This window comes from Lissotriton helveticus, chromosome 10 (assembly GCF_964261635.1).
Source record: "Lissotriton helveticus chromosome 10, aLisHel1.1, whole genome shotgun sequence".
In the NCBI taxonomy this organism is placed as follows: domain Eukaryota; kingdom Metazoa; phylum Chordata; class Amphibia; order Caudata; family Salamandridae; genus Lissotriton; species Lissotriton helveticus.
In genome coordinates, this window is record NC_136071.1 from 241,067,230 (window position 1) to 241,091,010 (window position 23,781).

Consider the following 23,781-nt stretch of genomic DNA (forward strand, 5'->3'; position numbering starts at 1 on the left):
GGCGAGTGGTCAGAGATGCCCCTCGGCAAATGTATAATCTCACGGACCGCCGACGACTGGGCAGCGGGCATCAGGAAATAATCTAGCCGAGATAGGCTACCATGGGCACCAGAGTGAAAAGTGTATTGAAGCTGAGTAGGGTGTAACAATCGCCAGCAGTCCACAAGGCCAAAAGTATCCAAAAACCCACCCAACCAACGCTGGGCATGCGGGGTATCCCTGGGGGGATGGCGATCGTGAAGGCCAGAAAGCACTGAATTAAAGTCACCGGCAAGAAAGAGTACACTATCAGGAAGGCCCAACAAGACACGGCCTAAATCAGTGAAAGTAGCAGTTTGCAAGCCTGGGGGGACATAAACATTAAAGAGGGACAGGGTGCGGCCCTCATATCTACCCACCAGAACAATATATCTCCCACGGTCATCCCGAATCACCTCATCTATCGCCAGAGGGAGGGAGTTACGAACAAGGACACCCACACCCCTGGATCCTGAAGTAAACCCCGAGTGTGCCACAAGGCTGTAGCCCCATCTATTCATTGCGTTACATACATTCCCAATCAAATGGGTCTCTTGCAGGAAAACAATGTCTGGTGACAAACGTCTTATATATTTCAACACCACACTGCGCTTGATGCGATCTCCCAGGCCATTAACGTTCCAGGAAACAAATTTCAACCCCCTACCCCCCATCCCACCCACCCGAGCCAGGACCCCTCATCCAAGAGCTAGACATCAGAAACATCAGTAAAGACAGAAGCAATTCGCCTTGAAAACAACACACAAAAAAATAAGAACTTCCCATCCCCCCTCCCCCAAGCTGAAAGGAAACACCCCCCACCCTGCACCCCTGCAAAAAGCTAAAGAGCCACCCCAACCTGCAGTGTGCCTGTCGCCCCATAACCCCTAGTCCACACAAAGACCCCGGAGGAGGAAAGGTCTCCGTTCCACCCGCCCCCAGACTACAGTAAGAGCAAGAAACAACACACAAAGAATAAATAATCACATTGCAGAGGTACGCCGGCCACCACTCCTGGGAACGTATTCAAAACGAGACATCAGAGTCAAACAATCAGATCTCCACACCACCTTCGGCACCACCAGGGTGAGCAGCAGATTCAGTCTCAGGAGGACGGTCAGGCAAGGAGTCCAGCCAGTCATTAACAGCATCCGGTCTATCAAAGAACAGAGTACGCTCATTATACTCGACACGAAGTCTGGTGGGGAAAAGCATAGCATAGCGTAGACCCCGATCTCGAAGACGTTTCTTAGCACCACGAAACTCCATCCGTTGTCTTTGAACCTGTTGGGAGAAGTCCGGGTAGAAGTTCACTGTGGCATTCTCGAAGGCCACCGGGCCCTTCACCCGTGAGGCCTGCAGGATAGCGTCCCGATCCCTATAATGAAACAGTTTAGCCACAATAGGCCTTGGCGGAGCACCCGGTTTAACTTTGCCCCCCGGGACACGATGTGCACGTTCAACCGTGAAAAATTTGGTAAGCCCGGAGGGGGCAAGATGGTTTAGAATCAGACCCTCAACCAGGAGATCAACAGAGTGGGGTTCAGGGTTTTCCGGTACACCAACCAGGCGAACATTGCAGCGACGTGCCCTGTTTTCAAAATCCTCCAGGCGTCGGGTCATGAAGTCGTTCACCCGACGAAGATTCCCAACCTCTGTCTGGAGCTCCGAGACGTCCTTCGTGAGGCTAGACGATTTAATATCCAATGACTGCACTCTCTCATTCGTCTTGCCGAGATCAGCACGAATCAGGTTCACCTCGATGGCCACGGTGTCAAGTTTGTGGGCCAAGGCCTCGTACTGGAGGCCAGTGGATTCCCTCACTCCCGAGATGGCGCCCATGATATCCTGTAGGGAAGGCTCCGCCGACTCTTCCAAAATTCGTTCAGACGCCGTACTGTGGCCAGGTAGGGCAGCTCCGGGGGACCCCTTAGATTGAGTATAACGGTCCATGACGTTCGTCTGAACCGGCGCTCCGCGCAGAGGTGTTTTCGTCTTGCGCGTTTCTCTGTCCCCTCTGCCCGCCATTTTGAAGATGCGTCACGGGACAAGCCACCAGGGTCGACGGGCCAAACACCCAAAACTCAGGACCAAAAGTACACCCAAAAGAAGGGCTCAACTCGGGAGGAGGCCACCAAACCAGCAAATAGACAAGAGGAAAGCCCCGTGTCCGAACTGTCTCCAAGTCTCAGCCAAGCGCAATACGCACACTCGTGGCACAGGTCGAGACAGAATCGAAACCGAAACTCAGGAAGGGGGTCTCACAAGGCCAGATCTCCTGCCGTTGTTGTTCAATTCCAGGACGGCCACAGATCTGCACCCCGTCCCGGGCGCACCTCAAGGGCGGAGCCCAAAAGTTCAGACCACCGTAGCTCAGGAGTACGAGATCCAATGCAAATTCCGAAAAGTGCCAGGGTAATCAGCCAAACGTCCTCTACTTGAATTCTTACAAGAAATCAGGATCTAGTCAGGATAAATCGCCGGGAGCGGCGAGGGTCCGGAGAGCGCTGTGCTCAAGCGGCCATCACGGATGCCCGCCAAGCTCCTCCCCCCCTGTCGTGATAGTTGAGCAGTTTGGCTATCACAGCACGGGGACGAGCCCCGGTAGGCGGCTTCGGGATAAGGGCACGATGTGCCCGCTCTATGATGAAGCAGCGCGAAAGGGAGTCCGGCGGAAGCCATCCCTCTAGCCACTGAGTCAAGAAGGCCTCCATGTTTCCCTTCTCACAGTCCTCCGGAAAGCCCACAAAGCGCAAGTTATTTCTTCTGGCCCGTCCTTCCGCGTCTTCCACTCGCAGCGCCAGACCCTTTTGGATCCCCTGCATGGCGGCTACCTTCTTCTTGAGGATCACTACGTCGTCTTCCACCTCCGTGATCCTGGTTTCAGTTTCCATGATACGGGCGACCGCGTTGCGCAGATCTTGTCGAAGCAGGGCAACATCGGCTCCGACCGCCCCTATCTTAGCATCCAGCATGTCCCTCGATTGCGTAATTGCTGCCATCAGTGCCGCATTATCTGGTCCTGAGCCCTGGTGTCCTCCAGGGGCCCCGGCACCCCCACTCGGCCCCGCGAATTTATCCATCGGGCCCTGCTGGAAAGATTCACTCCTGAGGCGGAAGCCGGGAGTTGCAGTTGTTCGTCTATTTTTTAAAATTGAATGTCACTTGATTATCGTGTTTTTTAAAACCTGCACATCTTAAGCACTCTTGGGGCAGAAGCCCGATTTATACTCACTCGCTCAGCTGATCTAAAACGCTGCTCGAATTCCAGAGCTGCCGCCATCGCAGGCGTGCACCCTGGCCACGCCCCCTTGAGGCCACGCCCCCTCCCGCCCAGTTAAAAGGCTGCTGAATACTAGCGCCGGACTGGAAAGATTCACTCCTGAGGCGGAAGCCGGGAGTTGCAGTTGTTCGTCTATTTTTTTTAATTGAATGTCACCTGATTCTCGTGCTTTTTAAAACCTGCACATCTTAAGCACTCTTGGGGCAGAAGCCCGATTTATACTCACTCGCTCAGCTGATCTAAACGCTGCTCGAATTCCAGAGCTGCCGCCATCGCAGGCGTGCACCCTGGCCGCGCCCCCTTCCTCTATCCACATAATGTGCATCCACCGGAAGCGCAGCGGACGAGCGCAGCGGGAGCGCCGTCTGCGCGCCTAAGGCAAGCCAGTCTGCGCCCGTCCGAGTCCGGCCGGGGACAGGGGCCACCCCCCTTGATACTCCTTTAAGGACACAATACAATTCTGCCACCCTTCTCACACTGAGACCCCCCACGACGGATAATTGCCGCCATCAATATCACCCCCTTAACCTTCCCACTTTCTGTCAACATTGTAATGTCAATCTCAAAATGACTCAACCCAAGCTGTCACAGCAAAACTACATTCTATTGCTTTTAAACTGCAGGTCCATGCCGAAACATAAACCAGAAATCTCACTCCTTCTAGAAGAACGATCCCCTGATGCCCTCTTTCTCACCGAAACCTGGCTATCTCCAGACTGTGACCCAGACATAATCCAAACCCTGCCATCAGACTACCACATCGAACGGCGGGACCGCACAAACGGAAAAGGAGGAGGCCTCGCCATAATTTACAAATCTACTTATCAATGCCATTGCACCTATGACCCTATCCCCGACTGCGAAAGCCTGTCCTTCTGCCTCAAGCTCACTCCTAACGACTGCCTAACAGGTGCGCTAATCTACCGCCCTCCAGGCCCATTGAACAATTTTCCCTCCTCCGTACCTTCAATAGCTGCAGATATCGCGATGTCCTCTTCAAATTTCACGCTGTTGGGCGACCTCAATATTAATTTTGATGTCAGCACCGACTGCATTGCCAACGAGTTCACCACTAGTTTGGCTGCAATCCAACTACGACAACTAGTAAAGGTGCCCACCCACGATAAAGGTCACATACTTGACCCAGTCTTTACAAACTGCTCCACCCTAACAGTTGAATCCACCACCCCCCTACCCTGGACGGATCACAATCTAATCTTTCTTAATTGGTCCATAGAAAACACTACCCCGCTCCCCCCCCACCCCCCACAACTCAGAAGATGAGAAATTGGTCGAAACCTCCGCTAGAAGCCTGGTCCGGGCTTCTCTCTGCTTCCAAACCCACTCTCTCTAAAAACCCGGAACAAAACAGCATATCCTTTAACAAATGGTTAGAAAATTCCATCGATCCCATCCTCCCTGCAAGAAAAACTAAACTAAAAAGAGCCAGAGAAACCGCCCCCTGGTACTCGGATAAACTCAGGGAGTTAAAACGACAGTGCAGGAAAATGGAGAGGAAGTGGCGCTTGGGATACGCCTTAATCGACAGAGAAAGGTATAGGGAAAATATCAGAGCCTACAAAATGGAAATAAAAGCTGCTCAATCCACCTACTATAATGAGAAAATCATGGAAGCCAGGTCAAAACCCAAAGAAATCTTTCAGATAGTTAAAACTCTTTCCAAAATTCCCCCACCTACAATTATAACCCTTGACCCCACCTCCCGCTGCAACGAATTAGCCGAATTCTTCTACCAAAAAATAAATAAAATATATTCTTCATTTACAAACCCCACCCCCGAAACTGTTTTATCACAATCCATAAGCGCGAATGAACACCTTGCGCAAACTCATCTAAATGAATTCCAATTATTAGACCTGGAATCACTCAAACTTCTGGCATCCCAGGTAAAATCTGGTTCCCCCCTCGATCCTGTACCCCCTAAAATGTTGAGTTTGGTCAATCCAATCATTTTTCCCACTCTCCTGGATCTACTCAACAGTTCAATCTCATCAGGGGTGGTTCCCCCTGCATGGAAACAAGCAATGGTGAAAGCACTATTAAAAAAGCCAAACCTCAATCCAGCTGACTCCAACAATTTTCGCCCAATCTCCCTCCTACCATGGGCAAGTAAAATCTTGGAGAAGCATGTTAACCTCCATCTTACCAACTATCTTGAGAAGAACCTCCTACTGGACGCCTCCCAAACAGGGTTCCGCCCCGGACACGGCACTGAGACGGCACTATTAGCCGTCACAGAAGAAGCTAGGAAGATCTTGGATCGAGGAGGGACAGTGGCAGTGGTCCTCCTCGATCTAAGTGCGGCATTCGACACGGTGTGCCATAAAACTCTACTAGCTCGGCTATCCGATGTCGGTATATCAGGAACCGCCCTGGAATGGCTGGGTTCGTTCCTTAGTAACAGAACCTTCCAGGTCTTCGATGGCGACTCTTACTCCAAAAACCAACCCCTAGACTGTGGTGTGCCTCAGGGCTCCTCATTAAGCCCCACGCTATTTAACGTATATATGAGGCCACTGGCGGGTGTCGTCCAAAAATACGGAATTAAAATCATATCGTACGCGGACGACACCCAGCTGGTGGTCTCCCTAACCCAGAAAGGCAGCATGCTGCCCCTTCAACCCAATCTGGCAGCATGCATGGAGGACGTCAAAAGATGGATGACATCGTCATCCTTAAAACTCAACGGTGACAAAACCGAGATCATGATCCTCGGCCCCCCTCCTCCCCCCACCTACCAACAGCTCTGGCCCTCTAACTTGGGACCAATGCCAACTCCCAAGGAAAACATAAAAAGCCTAGGAGTGTGGCTAGATAACAAACTCACATTAAACACGCAAGCAACTAAAACAGCTGCAACTTGCTTTGGGATAATTCGCATGCTGAAGAAAATTCTGCCACTTCTACCCCTCGAAGCCAGACAAGTGGTCATCCAGGGTTTGGTACAATCTAGGCTGGACTTCAACAATGCCTTATACTTAGGAGCCCCAGAGTATGTGTTGGAAAAACTTCAAAGAACACAGAACTGTGCCGCCCGCACCCTCCTACAGATCCCTCGCAGAGAGTCAGTCAAGGCAGGGATTAGATTCCTTCCCTTGCTCCCAATTAGAGAGAGAATAAAATTCAAGGTGCTCTGCATATCACATCAAGCATTTTACAGAGCAAACCCGGAAATCAACCACTCACTTCTATCTCCCTATTGCCCTGGAAAAACCCTGCGCACCACAAACGCACTCCTCGCCATAGTACCAAGAATCAAAAGAGCCAGAGTAGGAGGCAGGTCCTTTTCGCTGAACGCCGCCAGGCTCTGGAACTCGCTCCCCTTCTCACTTAGAGCCATTCCCCTCCCTTCTACACTTCCGCAAAGAACTCAAAACTTTTCTATTTAGAAATTAATGCTCCTTGCTTCCCCCTTCCTCTGAATCTGTGTCTCTTTTCCACTACCAGCGCTTGGACGCCCTCGGGCAACAATCACGCTCTACAAAACCCCTTCACTTCACTTCACTGCTTTGAAGAGCCCCTGCTGTTGCCTCCTCTAGTCATTGCGCTCGCGGGGCCCACGCCTGTCCGCTAGGGAGACCGGGGCCCAGAGGCAGCCCCCACTATCCTCGCAGAGTCCAAGGAGCAGCACCCCCAGCTGGCCCGATGCGGTCTGTGGCACCACTGATACCCCGTCAAAGTCACTGTGCCAAAGGAGGTGCTCCTCGCCGCCACACACCCAAGAGCCAAGCCACTGTATCGGGGCCACGTGTTAGAGCCAGCGTGTCAGTATGTATCCGTGTCTTCTGCCCCATGGGCCACTGGAGGCAGCCCAGGTCTCTCACCGCGCCTCCCCGAGGAAAGGCCAAGGCGCCCGCTATTTATCACTCAGGCACTCGTGAGTGTTGTCTTTCCCAGCCAGTGTCCCCCACCGCGGTCCGGCACTACCGCCGAAAGATGGGTCTCACCCCACCGGCACCCAGGCTCCAGAGAGCTGGTTCAGGATCACTGGATTAAGCAGAGAAGGGGGGGGGGGAGCGAGAGACGGAAGGACAGCCGTCCCCTAGTGCTTGAAGGCCCCAAAGCCCCGCGGTCCGAGTCAGACGCTGGACGGGTACAGCCGCAGGAGCGTCCCCTCCCCCACTAGGCCGCACACCACGCGGCCACCCCTTGACACCACGATCGCTGTCCGGGCTCTGGTCACACCGCCTGCAGTACGCCGAGTCCGCTCCCTCACCGGCCACTAGGCTCCTTGTAAAGTCGGCTGATCTCCGGCCGCGGCCCCACAGGTCTCACGGCAGGGGCGGCACTCCTCGCCCCTGCCTTCCCGGCGTCACCTCACTTCCGGGCGGGCCGCCCTCAAATCTAGGCCCCGGCTCCGGCGCCCAACGCAGGCCTCACTGCCGTCCCGGCTCCACGCTGCCGATGGAGGCAGAAAGCAATTCTCCAAGGCTCCCAAACCGCCGTCGGGTCGTCTCCTTCGGCGCCTGCGGACAGCCACACACTTTTGGGCAGATTCGGGTCGGGACTACGCAGGATAATTTAGAGGATATCTAGCGGCGGGACGGAGCTCGTTCAAGCCACGTCCGCCATGCTTGCCGTCTTGGCCACGCCCCCCATAATCTGACATTTAATAAAGAGGATATTGGAAAACTTATATTTTATAATCAATGTAGAGAAGTCAGTTACAGTTATAAGCAGGATTTTGTAGTTTGTAGTTTTCAGGTTGCAGTTAGACTACTGTTGAAGCAGTTTTAAAGGTCAAATTCCCATCCTTCTTATTGGGAGATGGTGAAATTGACAGAGGCAAGAGAGTAGTTAACTGGTAGTTGGAGAATTTGGTTGCTTGAGATGAGCGAGCTATGTTTGGTAAAGTCAGATTTTTATCTTGGAATAAGATGTACGCTCTCGTGGATGGGTGCCCTGTGTGGCACACCAAGAGACAAGTGCAAAATGGACTGCGGAGGAGAGGACTCGGCAATTAAATTGTTTGCAAATGAAAACTGGTTTGATTGCTTTTAGGGGGTGTTCTAAGATGTGTAGAGGGATGTGAAGTTATTTTACATATGGACAATCTGTGTACAGGGAAGCAGCTCGCAGTCTCTTACAGACTTGTGAACGGAGATGTGGCATTATTGTTCGGGACACATGATGGCTCTCAGAGTATTCACCTGGTCCAGATAATGTAGTTACAGAATAGAATTGGAGATGTTTGTGTAATTGGATTTTGAAAAAGGAGCATTTCAGGTAAGCTCAGGGCAATTGGGTCCGTTAGAGGTGGGCTGTTACGTCACGATTAATAGCTCATATATAGAATTATTACAGTTGAAGGTAGAGGCAAGGGACTATTAAGTGGTATTGGAGGACAAGAGCATCTGTAGAGCGTGGGATATTTAACCTTTGTGTTTGGAAGATTTAAGGATATCCTTAAATTCAAAGGCCTTTTAAAGAAGCTAACGCTTTGCTTTAAGAGTCCTTGCTCATTTTGTTCTAAAGACATGGCTAGTAATGCATTTTCTTTGGGAGAACAATTGGAGGACATTTTGAGAGTCGGTGCAAATGATTTACTGAAGACCATTATACCATGTTGCAACTGCTGTATTGATCAGCCTTGAACATACCTAATTCTAGCCTCTGGGCTTGCCATAAAATGATGAATCTCTAAGGAAGAATCTATATTTTATTGAAGGCAAAGAGGCTAGCATTACCCCGCCCTCCTTCCCCTTATGGGGAAACAAAAATTAAATTAGCAAATAGGAGCTTTTGAGTAAAAGAATATTAAACAGTGTTTGGTTTGATTATTAATTTATTATTCTCTTATTTTCCCAAAAGGAACGTGTGTTGATGGCAGGAATCAGAAAGAACACAAACAAGGAGTTTCAAGTCAGATCAGTGGAGTGTAGAAGATGGAGTATGGATGAAGGATTAGGATTTAAATCTTGGAGCATTCAAAGAGGGAGATTGTTGGACAGCATCATTGTTATGCAGCCATAAAAATGATTCTAACTCTATGGTTAGTAGGATGTTAACCTCTTCGGTGCTTATGACGAGACCAGCTCATCATGAGTCACGGTGGAGCTGTGTTCATGACGAGGTGGTCTCGTCATAACGGCGCCGCTCCGCCCACGTGCGATTGATTCCCCGACTGTGCGGGCAAATTAATCAGTGGGCGGGGTCGTGACGAGACCAGCTCGCCATGAGCACAGCTCCACTGTGACGCATGACGAGCTGGTCTCGTCATGAGCAACACAGCCCCCCCCCCCCCCTGGGGAAATTACCCCCGTAGGGAAGGGGTTACGTTTTGATCTTTAAAGTCCTGTACAGAAGAATAGCTATTGCCAGATTGCTAGCCTCCCTGTCTTTAATAAAATCTAGATTCTGGCGTTACCAACACATGGAGAATCATCACGCTAAGGTCTGGTGTTTACATCAGTGACAAAATCTTTGGAGTGGAAGCTTTGCATTGCAAAAATTCTTGTGAGGCCTTCTTACAAGGGGTTGTATGTTGTTTTGATAACTCTCAGAACATATTTCTAATTTTATGACTGCTTACTCAATGGTTCCTTAAGAAAGTTTATGCGCAGTGTAGTAGCCAGAGTTGGTATGGTGATAAGCCAATGTTATGTGATGTGCCATAGGTATGATATGTTTATTATGAAAAAATTATAACAAAGGCAGTAGACAGGATTGCGATAATGAAAACCAGTAGACCTTTAGAAGGTGGATTGGTATTATACTGTGTTAATGACTGCAGGCCGGGATTTCATTGCATGGATCTCAGACTACTGAAGTTCACAAGGATTTTGATCTGGGCCACCTCCTTTGACAAACTCAGGGGGTGGAGGACCTGCACTGTGATAGTTGTTGCTAGGCCTTGTTTGGAGGGCCTGGCAGGTATATTAGGGTGTCGGACCCTTGTAATTAAAAAAAACGTGAAAAAAATCTACACATATATACATACATACATAGGTAGTCTTTCCGCTAGCCACTTTCTATATGTTCGAGTGTCATTAACATTCTGCTTCACCCCATGGCAGCATACTGTATCTGGACTGTGCTGCATATAGTGTGGCCACTATTTCTGAACTGAAGGCCATCTTGTAATGGTATTGTGCACAGTGTGTCATTGTTTTACAGCACACAGATATCCACCTTGTTTAGAAGCATTATGTTGGTCACTTTAGTTTAGTACAAAAGTGATAAGCTCTTCACTTTAGCTTTCGAAGATGGGTGCCCAACGCAATGATTTTTATTGCATGGGTATGTATGCCTGCCAAATTTAGGTGGCCACATGCTTTCTTTTTTCAATTCTTTTTTCTTTTATGTTCTATATGTTTGTTCACTTTGGGTGTCTGATATATTGCAGATAAGTAAGTGGTTGAATGCAAGAATAAGTCAGCAGGTGGATGAATGGACGTGTGATGATGAGTGATTGATTGAATATATGAGTGGGTGCCTCTACTCATAAGGTAACTAAAAGGAGCTTGTAGTGATCTGCCAGACATTTTGGATTTGCCAATATTTGTTTTTATTTTTTACAGGCATCAGTGTGCGTCATGACCAGGATACGGGCTACATGCATCATAAGTTTGCAGTGGTGGATAAAAAGATTCTCATCACTGGCTCTCTCAACTGGACATCACAAGCCATACAGGGCAACAAGGAGAATATCTTGGTCTTGGATGATACTGTAATTGTGCAAGCTTTTGTGGATGAGTTTGAAAAGCTGTGGGAACTTTACAACCCAACGACTTATAACTTTTTCCCAAATGGAATAAATAAAGTAGCCCTAGTTTGAAAAAAAGATCTTGGCTATTTGCAGTAACATCCATACTATAGACCTGCACATGGGAAACTGTGACAGATGATTGCAAGTAGATTTTAAATTCAAATGATACAGAGCCAAAGAAACTCATGTTTTGATTACTACTACTTGATCAAATAAATTCTGTGTGCACGATGTTTTTAACTCATAAGTAACACTGCTTATAATACTGCCTTGGTACATCTCCAAGCAATTGATGTGCTACAGGTTGTGATATTTCTTAACATGCACATTCATTTTCCAAAAATGTAAAGCATCCCTCATTTAAAAGAAAATCTGTTGTGTGCTTAGTTATTGAGCAGACTTTGGTGCTTAAAGTTTTATTGGCTTATCTTGCATAATTTGTTTTTACTAGCAATATGTCAGTTTCATAGTTGTAAACTTCATGGATGCATACCTTTACAGTATTTTAGTATGCAGAAGACCATCTAATAAATTATTTGTTACTTGGACATGATTTCCCCTGCTTTTTCTTTCTTTAACTATCATTATGATTAGGCAGCATCACCTTGATGGCTATACTGGTTGCTGTGTATGCAGATAATGTTTATAGTCTATGTAAGGCTTTGAGGGGCTAAGCAGTGTGTTTACCAGTCCAGCTTGCAGCTCACAGGTTTGTCCTAACCAGTATCTGTAGCTCACTGAAATTGTTATACAAGCATGGATGAAAAGAGTGTTGGGAAGGAGTATAGATTTAAAACTATGTAGATCATTGTGTATAATTTTTTATTTATCTCCACTTCTCACCCTCTTCCATCATACAAAGACTTCCCAAATATTGACTGGAACATTGCCATCCGTTGGTTTTTATGTCATGATCGACAGTAAGACTTTTCAATGTCAGCTGCGTGTCTTCCTCTGTGATCCATTGTGTAGGCTAGAATTGTATGATCAATTTGAAAAGGTTTACCCTTTTGAAATAAAAATTTGGTCTAGAGAGTCGACCTATTTGGACCGTCATTAATGAATTCCAGTTGCAACCAGCAATCTAGGTTAGCTCCACTATTAACAAATGTTGGAACTTTTTCCCAAAAATATAGAATATCGACTGCTTCCTGACACTCTTTGAATATAAAATCTTTAAATAGATTAACGGTTTAAAGCTGTTCCAATGCTTTGATTCCATATCTTGTGGCAGCTCAAAATAGTAGAACTGGAGGTTCATTAAAGCCTTCTGTTAGGTAGTAAGCTCAAATGTTTGAACCCACTATAAGTATGTTGGTTATCTACATTTGTCTGTGTTGCAAGGTTTACAAGAGCTCACTAAAGTTTATACTTGGTAAAATAATTAGCAATATGAATAAAGCTTAATGATTTGTCTAGCTTACCCGAAATAAAGACTGCGAACATCTGTTCCTATTTAGACACTACATAATTATTATATATATTAAGATACACCCTTCCACCCAACTTGTAGTACCTGAGCAAAGGGAGACATTTAGAATTTGGTGGGACAAACATCTGGTATAATTTGCCTTCCCTCCTCTCCAGATTCCCTCTAAATTAAATGATAATTTTTGGATTCAAGGCCATTACAGTCGTCATTTGTCACCTTTTGTTCTGTAGTGTTCTAAATTCTGCAACAACTAGATATGTTGTTGCAAAAGTAGATTTCAATTTTGAAGTTTATTTAAGGAAGTTGTTGGGAGTAAAGGGCTTATTGTATTGTTTTTTTTTTTTTTTTTTACATATCTTAGCCAATCCAAAATGATGATCCTTGGGCGAGCTCTTAGAACCTGACTCAGAAGTCAATATATTCATCAATCACAGCATGATTAAAAAAGTATTCCTGACGAGCACTCCTCTTTTCTCCTATCAACCTTTTTCTAAGCTTTTTAGATCCAAGTGTAAGTGTGCATTAAACCTTTGCCAGTACAAAACTTACCCTTAACTAAAAACTTTTCAATTTGGGCAGCACTATCACAGAAAAATACCATAAGCTAGAGATATGTCAGCCGCTCAAATGTTCTGACGTATCAGTCTATAGGGGAATCTTGCTTATTGTGCTCTATTGAGAATGCATATATTTTCCAGGAAAGATTGCCGTTAATGTAAGCAAATTGTTTTTTTATTGTCACGCTTGGATACTGGAACATGCAACACTGTGCAACCAAGAAAAGCAGTTAATGGATAATAATTCCTAAGAATATAACGGAGGGGAACCACTGCAAGAGGACTAACAAGAGGAACAGCTTTTAATTTCCTTCCAAAGCCAGTTGTTTTCTGAAGTTTTTCCAGTCGATTGGTCTATATATATATTATATTTTTTTCGTCTATGGGCGAGAAATCTGACTTGAGTTTTTTCAGCCCATTCTCTTTAAAAAAATACATTTTAAATTTATTTTGAAAACCATGCAGCTGGGGGCAAGTAAACATACAGTATGGTCAGCCTGAAGTCCAAACCCAGTGGCCTGTGTTTAGGAACAAGCAAGAAAAACCCAAACCCCCGCTCCTCCCCATCTCCCTCTCAGCCTATTTTCACCTGATCTGTGGCACGTAGGCTTAAAACAGATTTTCAGAGTGCATGGCTCATGTAGGAGCAAGTGACCGGAGCACTTGCCCCAGGTCAGATTTCTCAAGGCCATAAATTGATTTGTGGGTTGGATAGAAAGAAACTCTTAAAGAGCACTCTTTGTTCCCCTTCCAGCCACTCTATCAACTCCTGAGCAGCTGGTGCATGATCACATTTCCTGAGATTATGCACTGCTCTAACAGAAATTCTCTGCACATGCTATGAGAAAGCTATAAGGTAAGCAGACAGACGTAAATATATGCTGTTGCAACAGTAGAGTGTGGAGAATATATACATGAGATCAACAGTGGTGTGATTTTCCTTAGTTAGAAAGGGGGAAACCTTTCTTTAAAACTGCAGTATTTGATATAAGTAGTTTGTAATGGGATTGCCACCCGATTTAACCAAATGACCAGTGACTTGACTTTAGTAGATGTCGTCTACTTCTGTACATGGGCCACAATGTACTGTCCCAGCACTCTTTATTGCAACCAGTGTAATCTGTTCAGTGTTGCCAGTGTCGAGCTTCAGGATATTTTTTGCCCACCCACTGCTGAATGGCCACAAGACAATGCCTTAGTCTTACTGCTGGACAAGGAGGTTGCTTGTCCAGTTTGGTGATAAGCTGGGTATCATCCCCCATCATACAGGGCCCTTCAACCAAATGACTAGGTACAGTTGTGTGTATATATTGAACAGAACATGTACAAGTGAGGAGTCCAGAGGCATTCCACAAATCACTGTTGTATAGTCGTACAATCTGAAACCAACCCTCAAAGAATGTCTAAAATAATTTTTAAACTATACAGCCTTCTCCAGAGGTGAGTCCATAAGCAAATTCTGTGTATTTTTCTTAAAATAGAAGTCAATTCTGATTTAAAAATAGGCACCAGTGTAATACAAATGGCTAGAAAAAACACCTTTCCCAAACACTTGATCCCACGTCAGTGACAGTTACCTTAGTTTATCTGGCTAGTATGAACAGGATTGTGGAGCAGAGTTCAACCTTGTTTTATTTTTCTACCTTTTGAAACCTCACCAAATATCCGTGACATTGAAGAAAGATATGTTTGGGAGTCGCTTACTGTCGAAGGCAAGGTCGCCTTCACGACCCTAGTCTGCATAAAAAGAATGAAAACCTTGACCATAGAAGAATACCCTGAAGATGCAACACTATTTGACATTGCAGCACTCAACGTTTTGCAAATCTTTTCATCTGCGAGCGGAATGGGTACCGGAAATTAAACCCAGAAAACTCCGCTTGACCTCTAATTTGGAGGACAATAAGGCATACTTTCCAATTGGATATGACACCAGAAATTGAAATTCCTGAGTCACTGTGTGACAGCCATGCTATAGCCAGTAGTTCCTACTCTGACTGCCTCTCCTGTGCCTGGACCCTCTACTAATCCACAAGCTTAGGTCATAGTAGTGGTTCTCTGGTAGGGGATCTCTTGATAGTCATGAGCTTTTGAATAGTTCAGTCCATGTGTGGGATCCCGGAGTACATCTTAACAGAAGATCTTCTTAAGTGTAGATGTTCGCCTTACTTCAGGAAGGCCTGTAGAAACACTTGAGAAAGAACATAATGTGCAACCTAGAACACAGGCTACATTGGAGAAATACTCCAGATTTTACTTACAAACGGGTAAAAATACCTTTGACTGTGTAATTTTAAAGTGAACATTTCATAACATAGCACAAATCTCATTTACAAAGCCTTTTTGTAAAGGTAAAAGATTAAGGACAGAAAGACAGTGTAGCCTATAGGCTGCCATTATGTGAGTGTTAAAACAGAGACTGCATTTTTTAAATAAAAACTTTTTATTAGATTTTCGGACAGTACAAAAAAACATCTTACTTCCATTGCTACCATATGCAACAATCACAATGTACAGAAGTTGAAACCAGCAAGTACATTACAGTTGAAAAGCAACTCTGTGCATACTGAAGCAAAAGAGAGATAGGAAAAAAACAAGGATCCCCCAAAAAACTACCCCCAGCCCTCCCCACCTCCCCCTAACCCTCAACCAGGTGATAAGGGTACAGCTTACACCCCACCAAGGCGACTCAATGGGGACATGTACAGTTTAGTGGTCCGTTACTGTCAGAAAGCATCAGCATAAACAAATAGGGCATCTCAGCTCTAAGTCCAAGAACAGGATAGTCCCAGACCATTTAAAGTGTAGTAAAAATTTACACATAGAGATATCACATGGAACATAACACCTCAGAATAAATCAGGATGAGCTATCAGATACGCCGTTAAGGGACTCAAAAAATCTTTGGGGCAGGAGGATTCCGGCAACTCTTCCTCGTACACTTGTAGCTGGTCCCTACAATAGACCAGCTCCTTAAGCCACAATTTTATAGTAGGTTCTGACCTCGACCCCCATCTCTGGGCCACCGCCCGTTTTGCAAGCAAAGTTGAAACCGCCACAAGGCGTCGGTTAGCCGACTTCAGTTGTTTCACATGCCCCAGAAGGCACAACTCAGGCACACAGGCCACAGGTTCTAGCACCACTTCCGACAATATACGGGTCACTTCAGTCCAGAATGCAAGCACCCTCCCACACAGCCATGCAACATGATAAAAATCCGCATCACCAACACCGCACACATTCGTGGACTCCGGCAGCCCCGTAACGCAGATGTTATTGCGCCTTGACCGCGCCTCTAAATCCTCGTTCTTCGCCTGAATAAGGGAGAGCACTTTTTCCATGTTCAATGTCTTATCTGTAACCGTGGTCAGGCCATCCTCCGCTGCCGAGACCCTCTGTTCCACTTCCCCCATGCGTGTGCTCTGCTTCTCAAGTTGAGATGACATGTGGTCCAGCCTATGATTAACAACCTCCATTGCCCCCTCAATTGACTGCAAGGTCTGCTGCATGGCTACCAGAGTAGCCTCCAACGTAGGGGGCCCATCCGACACAGCGTCCGCCTCCGAGGCAGCCTTCTGCGGGGTCCTGGGTGCCCATCTTGACTCAAAAGTGAGTTTGAACTGATGTTTGTCTGCCCAACCCATGTTCGTAGGCCAAACCGCAGATGCAAATGCGGGAACCAGCAAAGAACAGTGCACTTAGGCCACAAGGCCCTCCCTCGCACTCCACTGCTCTCCGCCAGACAAGGGGGGGCACCGCAGTTTCACACGTGGCCTCAAGGTATCTCACAGCACCAACAACCAGTTCTGACTGTCAGATGCCACAAAAGCAGCCTCCTATGCCCGAAATATTCCTCCAGCCAGACCACACACGATCCAACCGAGGCACTAGGCCATCCGAAACTAGAGGTGCAGGAACAGCGAAGGCCACAAACTGCCAATGCTTAGGCAGACAGTAGTTGGTCAGTGCAGCATAGATAGCGGCTCTCAGTGTCCTTATGCCCCTCCACATCCAGACTCCATGAGACAGTGTGCAGAAGAAAAAAGCAGTGGAATTCCAGCCCCAATAGCTGCTAATACAATAGTGAGGAAAGTCTTGCCGCCAATGGAACTGCCGTTAAATCCAGGGCTGCGCTATGTCATGCTCACTGGTTCCGATATCGGCAGCAGTCCAGGACCCCAGCAAGCACTCTCACAGTCACCGCTTGCAGGGCAGTTGTCTCCCGCTGACCCCGCACACGCGATGCCCTTAGCGGATCTCACTGGGCCTCAGACGTCCTTTCGCCGCGTGCTAGGCCAGGCGTCAGATACAGCAAGCCGAGCAGGTCGCCAGTCCGAGGCCCGACCCCACCTCCGCAGCCCGGGCCTCAGAAAGGGCTGACCCACTCACCGCGTCCGACGCTGACAGGCTCCTCCGTTCAGGCTGCAGGAACCGCACCTCCGCAGCCACAGATCGTCAGCTCCAGGCGCGGACCCCCTCCGGTAGCGCCGCCCCGCAGCTCACTGCCTCGTAGCAAGTCCCCCTGAGGCCGGGCAAGCTCCAGTCGCACTTCCCTGCACCTGCCACAGTCCAGCAAGTCCCACTGCTGCCTCCGCGGTAGCCTCAGCCGCCAACAGCCTGAAGAGTGCCGCGCCGTAAGTCCGCGAGGCCCAAGGAATCTTTCCGACCTGCAGTCTACTGGGATCCAGCGGCCACCATTTCAAGTCCAAACAGCAAGGTATGGTGAGACGCCCCGGTTCTCAGCCACAGGTAGGAGAGCGCCGCCGCAAGTTGCATCAGGCCGTACAGAAGTTGATTTCAAACCCACATCAGACGTTTTTCGTCGTTATGGGTGCGGGATGCAGCAGATAATGGACGGATGTGTTCCCGGTCAGGCAGAGCCTCACAGCAGTGCGGCCATTTTGGTGTGCGCCCCCGAGACTGTGCATTTAAGGATCCAGAGACCACCAGTATCCCATCATGCTTAACTTGTGGCAGTGATCTCTGTTCTTTTTGACGGATAAGGAAACAACCCTAAGACATCCTCTGTTATATCCACCTGGGAGGAGGGTGAGTCGCCTATGGCTTCAACAGAGATTCCCCTACCAGAGAACTGGAGTTACAGGTAAGAAACTAATCCTTCTCTGGTAGGGGATCTCTGTTGATAGTCATAAGCGTTTGAATAGAATAGCAAGCCCATCCCCACAGGGGTGGTGGAAAACAACAGAGGAAGAGAACAGGGCTTGAATCAAGCAAATACATTTCTGAGAGAGGCTTGTCCTACTTGAGCATCTGCTGGCGCATTTGAATCCAAACAGAAAGACTTGATGAATGTGTGAACAGATCTCCAGGTATCTGCCGTGCAGATGACCGCAATAGAGACATTCCTCATTAAAGCTAACTCTCAAGTTATTGTCATTTTATGTTTCTCACTGCTTAAAAGCAGTGGGGCGATTCTCCTCCGCCATAGCGAAGGAGCCGCCCCTGGCTGTGACCTGTCACTGAACCTTAAGTTTGGTACATTCTTGATCTGCTCTGCATTTGAAACATACTTATCTTCTGCTAAATTACTGTGAGATATTATTTGGGAAATTTTTATTAAATTCTGGATCATGGAGAACTTCATATCCGACAGCCAACTGGCTGACAGAGAACAATCACTTATCAAGCCATGTTCATCCTTGATTTATTTATTGCCTTCATCCAAGTCATAAGGCGTCTAAATATGACATTTGTCTTACCTTTACATCGAAAACCCTAAAAGACAGAAAAAAAGGAGGTTGCCATTTTATCAGATGGCGAAAGAGAAGTTTACTTATTTGAAAGGCGATGCCCCTTCTTTAATGGAAGATACCATGAAAAGTTCTCCTTCAAGCACTTCCACCAAAGCAGTGGAAAAAGGGAATTTATTCAGTTTCCTGAAATAACCTTGTTTGATCAGGGCTTACGGCCACCTCTTCTACCACTTAGCTTTGGAAACATTCCTCTAAAGTATCATTGTCTGCCCAGTCTAATAAATCTAAGTCCATGCTTTGAAGAAGAAAAGGTCTTTACAAATACAATTTTCAGACACTATGTTGATGACAAGAATGTTGATGTCGACAACGAGACCATCAGCATCTAAAGTACCTTTGACGTCGTACCCGCCCACGTTGAAACTGATCCCATTGACTATGAGTTTGCTGTTGACAGCGACTCTGATGCTGTGATCGGCCATGCCATTGCCGAGCCTGCTGGTGCCGTTGATGACCCCTTTGACAACAGTTCTAAAGGAACCAGACACATTTTCACCATCAAAGGTGTCGTCAATACTACCAGTAGTAAGGCCATGTTCGGCATTTATTTTCATTAAGCACAGTAGTCATTATTGGTTCATTTGTCTGGTCGGGGCTATATGTCCCGGTATGGTTCATTTAAGGAACACATCAGCTGTTTCTTCACTTGTTGCAGTCAATACCTTTAGTTCCTTTGAGTTATATCCAGGGTTACAACCATCACTTCCAGAGCACACCACGCCACACAGCAGCGCAGTATTCGCCTTTCGATTGCAGTTCGGGCTCACAACATCCATCAGTCAAAGTAAGTGCATCTGGAGACACACATGAGCACGAAATATCACTTATCACACTATATCGACACCTGTGTTAATCATTGGGGCAACAGAAGGCAGATACACAACGGACGCCTAGGTCAGCTCATGCTAATTTGAACTTTACCTGATTAGAAGACACAACTGTCTGTACGATACAATGTGTTGATATGACTTTTAGCGATATGCACACTTGCATGCACAAAATGAATAATTGTATTTTTTTAATATGGGCACAGTTTCACCTTTAGGTCTGCGGTTTTCATCGGTTGTTGATACTATGAACACTTTGATTGTGTTTTTTTCATTCTTTTGTGCACTCTGCATTAGTTTCAAACATTCTAAATACATGGCAATTATTTTTTATAGCATGGTTAAGCATGTGGGTGAGGTTTTGGCATGTTCACATGGGAAAGTCACAAATTTAGATCCAGTAATGGCTGTATAGGTGAGTATATTTTGTGCGGTGGTAAGTCTTCTTAGTGCACATAAACAGTTATACATCATTTGATTACAGAGACCCCTGCGGAAGAGTCACATAACCCAATTTCATTGGGTAGCCCAAGTTTTTGTGTGTTGAAAATTACCTGCTTATTTTGACACGATCGCAAAAAGGTCAAGAGTACAATAATAATGAAGTGAATTTATATGAAGAACCGTAGGAAAATGAATAAAGGAAACTGATGGATTATTTTGAATGAGTATTATCTAAATTGCATTTTTTGGAAGCCACAAGGAAAAGTGTTACAGCAAACAAATGATGGAGGGAATGCCGACAGTGCAAACATTCAGCCCCCAGTCAAAACATCTGGGTTAAATCCACCGTTCTTTTTCCCACTACGCCACCCCAGTTTGGACCCAGCCATATGCAAATCAGTCTTGATCCTGTGCCCCATGGGAACAGTCCAGACCGAACTGCCAGGCCAGGTGTTCCCTGGACCGGAAACAAGCATCCTGGGACCTGTTTCAGGGTACGTCACCCTTCATCAGCCAGGCTAGCTTAAATCCAGTGGCACAGTGAGAAAGGGACCCATGTCTGGCCATACCCATCGCACTTCGGGCGAAAAGTGTTACAGCAAACAAATGATGGACAGAATCCTGACAATGCAAACATTCTCCCCCAGTCAATAGATCTGGGCTAAATCCATCGTTCTTTTGCCCACTATGCCACCCCAATTTGAACCCAGCTATATGTAAACTAGTCTTGACCCTGTGCCCCAAGGGAACAGTCCAAACCGAACTGCCAGGTCCTCCCTGGACCGGAAACAAGCGGTTTCAGGGTATGTCACCCTTTATCAGCCAGGCTAGCTTGAATTCAGTGACACAGTGAGCAAGGGACCCATGTCTGGGCATACCCCTCCCACTTAGGGCGAAAAGTGTTACAGCAAACAAATGATGGACGGAATGCTGACAATGCAAACATTCTCCCCCAGCCAAAAGATCTGGGTTAAATCCATCGTTCTTTTGCCCACTACGCCACCTCAGTTTGGACCCAGCCATATGCAAATCAGTCTTGATCCTGTTCCCCATGGGAACAGTTCAGACAGAACTGCCAGGCCAGGTCCTCCTGGGCCCGGTTTCAGGGTATGTCACCCTTGATCAGCCAGGCTAGCTTGAATCCAGTGGCACTGTGAGCAAGGGACCCATGTGTGGCCATACCCATCCCACTTTGGGCGAAAAGTGTTACAGCAAACAAATGGTGGACGGAATTCTGACAATGCAAACATTCTCCCCCATTCAAAAGATCTGGGTTAAATCCATCGGGGCATGTTTACAAGCCCCTTGTGCCACTTTTGCGTCACTTTTAACATGGGAAAAGTGACGGAAAAGTGGTGCAAGAGAATTGTTAATCTGCCCCATCGTTCTTTTGCTCACTACGCCACCCCATTTTGGACCCAGCCATATGCAAATCAGACTTGACCCTGTGCCCTATGGCAACCTGCAGGTCACTGTTAAGTGTGTTTGGTAGCCCATTGGTGATATCACTACCAGCACACTGAATAACTTCGACATTGAGGTGCATCTCGAGACAGTGAACTTCTCTGGACAGTACAGGATGATCAAATTGACACATATCAGATTGAATAAAACAGAAAGGAGTGCGCAGACAGAACATTAACAATCATTACTACCAGCTCAGATTTTACAATCTGATCAGGAGGAAAGTGGAAGAGGCTAATGACTGCCTCACCCGCTAACAGTCCATTGCAATTAAATTTGAAATATGTCCCAGACGTTGAAGGTGACAGAGGGAAATGAATTTCATTCTGACTATGCCTATTATCAGGATTATATTCCTCATCTTTCACAGTCTTAATGATTGCCTACACCATACAGACAGCCAGACGTAGCTCAAGTTCCTATAGCTATTTTCCACTGTGTTGAAACTTTCCATATATTACTGCAACAACCAGCTAATAATAATAATTATCTGCCACCACGTAATCCTTTGCCTACTATTCTAACTAGATACCAATCACCTTTGCCCTCTCCACGTCAACCAGAGGGTTCAAAGACCATTGATTCCTCCAACATCTGAGGACATGAATGATAATGACTACAATAACTCTGCTTTCAGATGTAGAGGATGAGCGTCAGCCAGAAGATGCTGTAGAAGATGATGTTGTAGAGGATGTAATTATCCCAATGGTTGATGTTGTAGAGGATGTAATTATTCCAATGGATGACATTCCTGTTCCACAGGACTTAACAGATGATATTTCAAAAGGTCAATGGAAGGAGCTGCACAAAAGTTTGTTTTACCAATGAAACATTGTTCAACAATTTTTTCTTTATTACTTTAAGGCACAACCGTGGAAGTCTGTAAGGGCAATACCAGTTTTATGGTCAGAATGCCATAAGCTAATAAAAACTCCGGCCACAGTTCCAGCTGTGATTCCTCGTCTGGAGAAGAAGTATAAGGCTCCAGATACCGCTACAGCATGCCTCACTGGGCTCACTGAGCCAGATTTGGTTATCTCTTCAGCGGACCAAAGAAGAACCAAAAATCTGATTGCGCCATCTTCTGGTCCTCCTGATAGAGATGGTAAGCGTATAGATAATTTGAGGAAAATGGTCTCATCTATGGCAGCATCCTCTCTCAAGTCTGATAAGGCCTTGCAATTTCATTACAAGACAAGGAGGCTACATTATGCATTAATCCTTTAATGCCAACTCACAACAGCCGCTTACATCATAAAAGAACAATAAGAAGAATCAGATGACATCACAGCATCAATATAAGCCGTGAGCAGGAGTAGATCTGCCTCTTTTAAATGCGGCTCACAACAGATAAGTACTACTCTTCAAACTTTGATTATTGTTACTATTTACTTAATCATTTCATCTAATTTCTAAATGTTATATGGTACCTATATATATTAAAAATGTACCTATATATATTAACAATGTATAACACCTTTTAAGCTGAAACGCTTTTTCCATCCCCTCCCTCGACTTCCAATTTATGGTTGTCGATCTCTCGTGCCCCTCTGTCCCCCTTCCCTTACCGTTAGCAGTTCTTGAGGGTTTCGACTGTTTTCCGGCATTTCGCGACCCCGGTTCCTCGTTCTCCTTTCATGACTATATTTCTCTCCTATTGCCCCTTCACCCCGAGGATCCCAAATTACCTCCTCGTTATCTAAATATTTCACTCCAAAAACGATATTCTAAGGCTTCTCAACATCGGACTCCTGAGGCCCACCTGCGCGAGCTCATCATTTGGGGCCAGAGGAATTGGACCTTGACAACAGCGACGCAACGCCGTATGCCTGCTAGGGTCCATTCCTCCGTCTCCATGGTTCAGCTGCTCGAGCGCATCGGTTACCCTTCGAGGCTTTACCGACTGCGCTCTTCCTTCCGATCAGCTGTTTCCTGCCGTTTAAACTACATCGAGAGAATTTTAGACACTCTTTGAGCTTTTTGACCTCACTAGCCCCCGAAATTATTAAAACACATATAGGTTTTATTATAGCTTTCTTCTTTAAAAAAAAAAAAATAAATAAATAAAAGGGCGAATTTAGAATATAATATTTATACTTGGGGATATAATTTAATTAGAATAATTACTAAACACATTATTTAGTCTTTTAACAAGTTTTTTCCGTTTCTTGAATTAACATTTATTAAGTAAGCCTCTATACATTTTAACAACTCAGTGTTATCCACCTACTTACCTGCCATGTGTGACTTGGA

At 46.3% G+C, this 23,781-nt stretch overlaps 1 protein-coding gene across 1 annotated transcript in view; it reads left to right on the forward strand.

Annotated features, from left to right (window-relative positions):
• PLD6 (phospholipase D family member 6) overlaps window positions 1-11,578 on the forward strand; it is a 305,456-nt gene extending 293,878 nt beyond the window's left edge. Inside the window, exon 2 of the mRNA XM_078665224.1 lies at window positions 10,843-11,578. Coding sequence (XP_078521350.1) covers window positions 10,843-11,099 — 257 coding nt within the window. The 3' untranslated portion in view covers window positions 11,100-11,578. The remainder of the gene's footprint in view (window positions 1-10,842) is intronic.
• The last annotated feature ends 12,203 nt before the right edge of the window (window positions 11,579-23,781 follow it).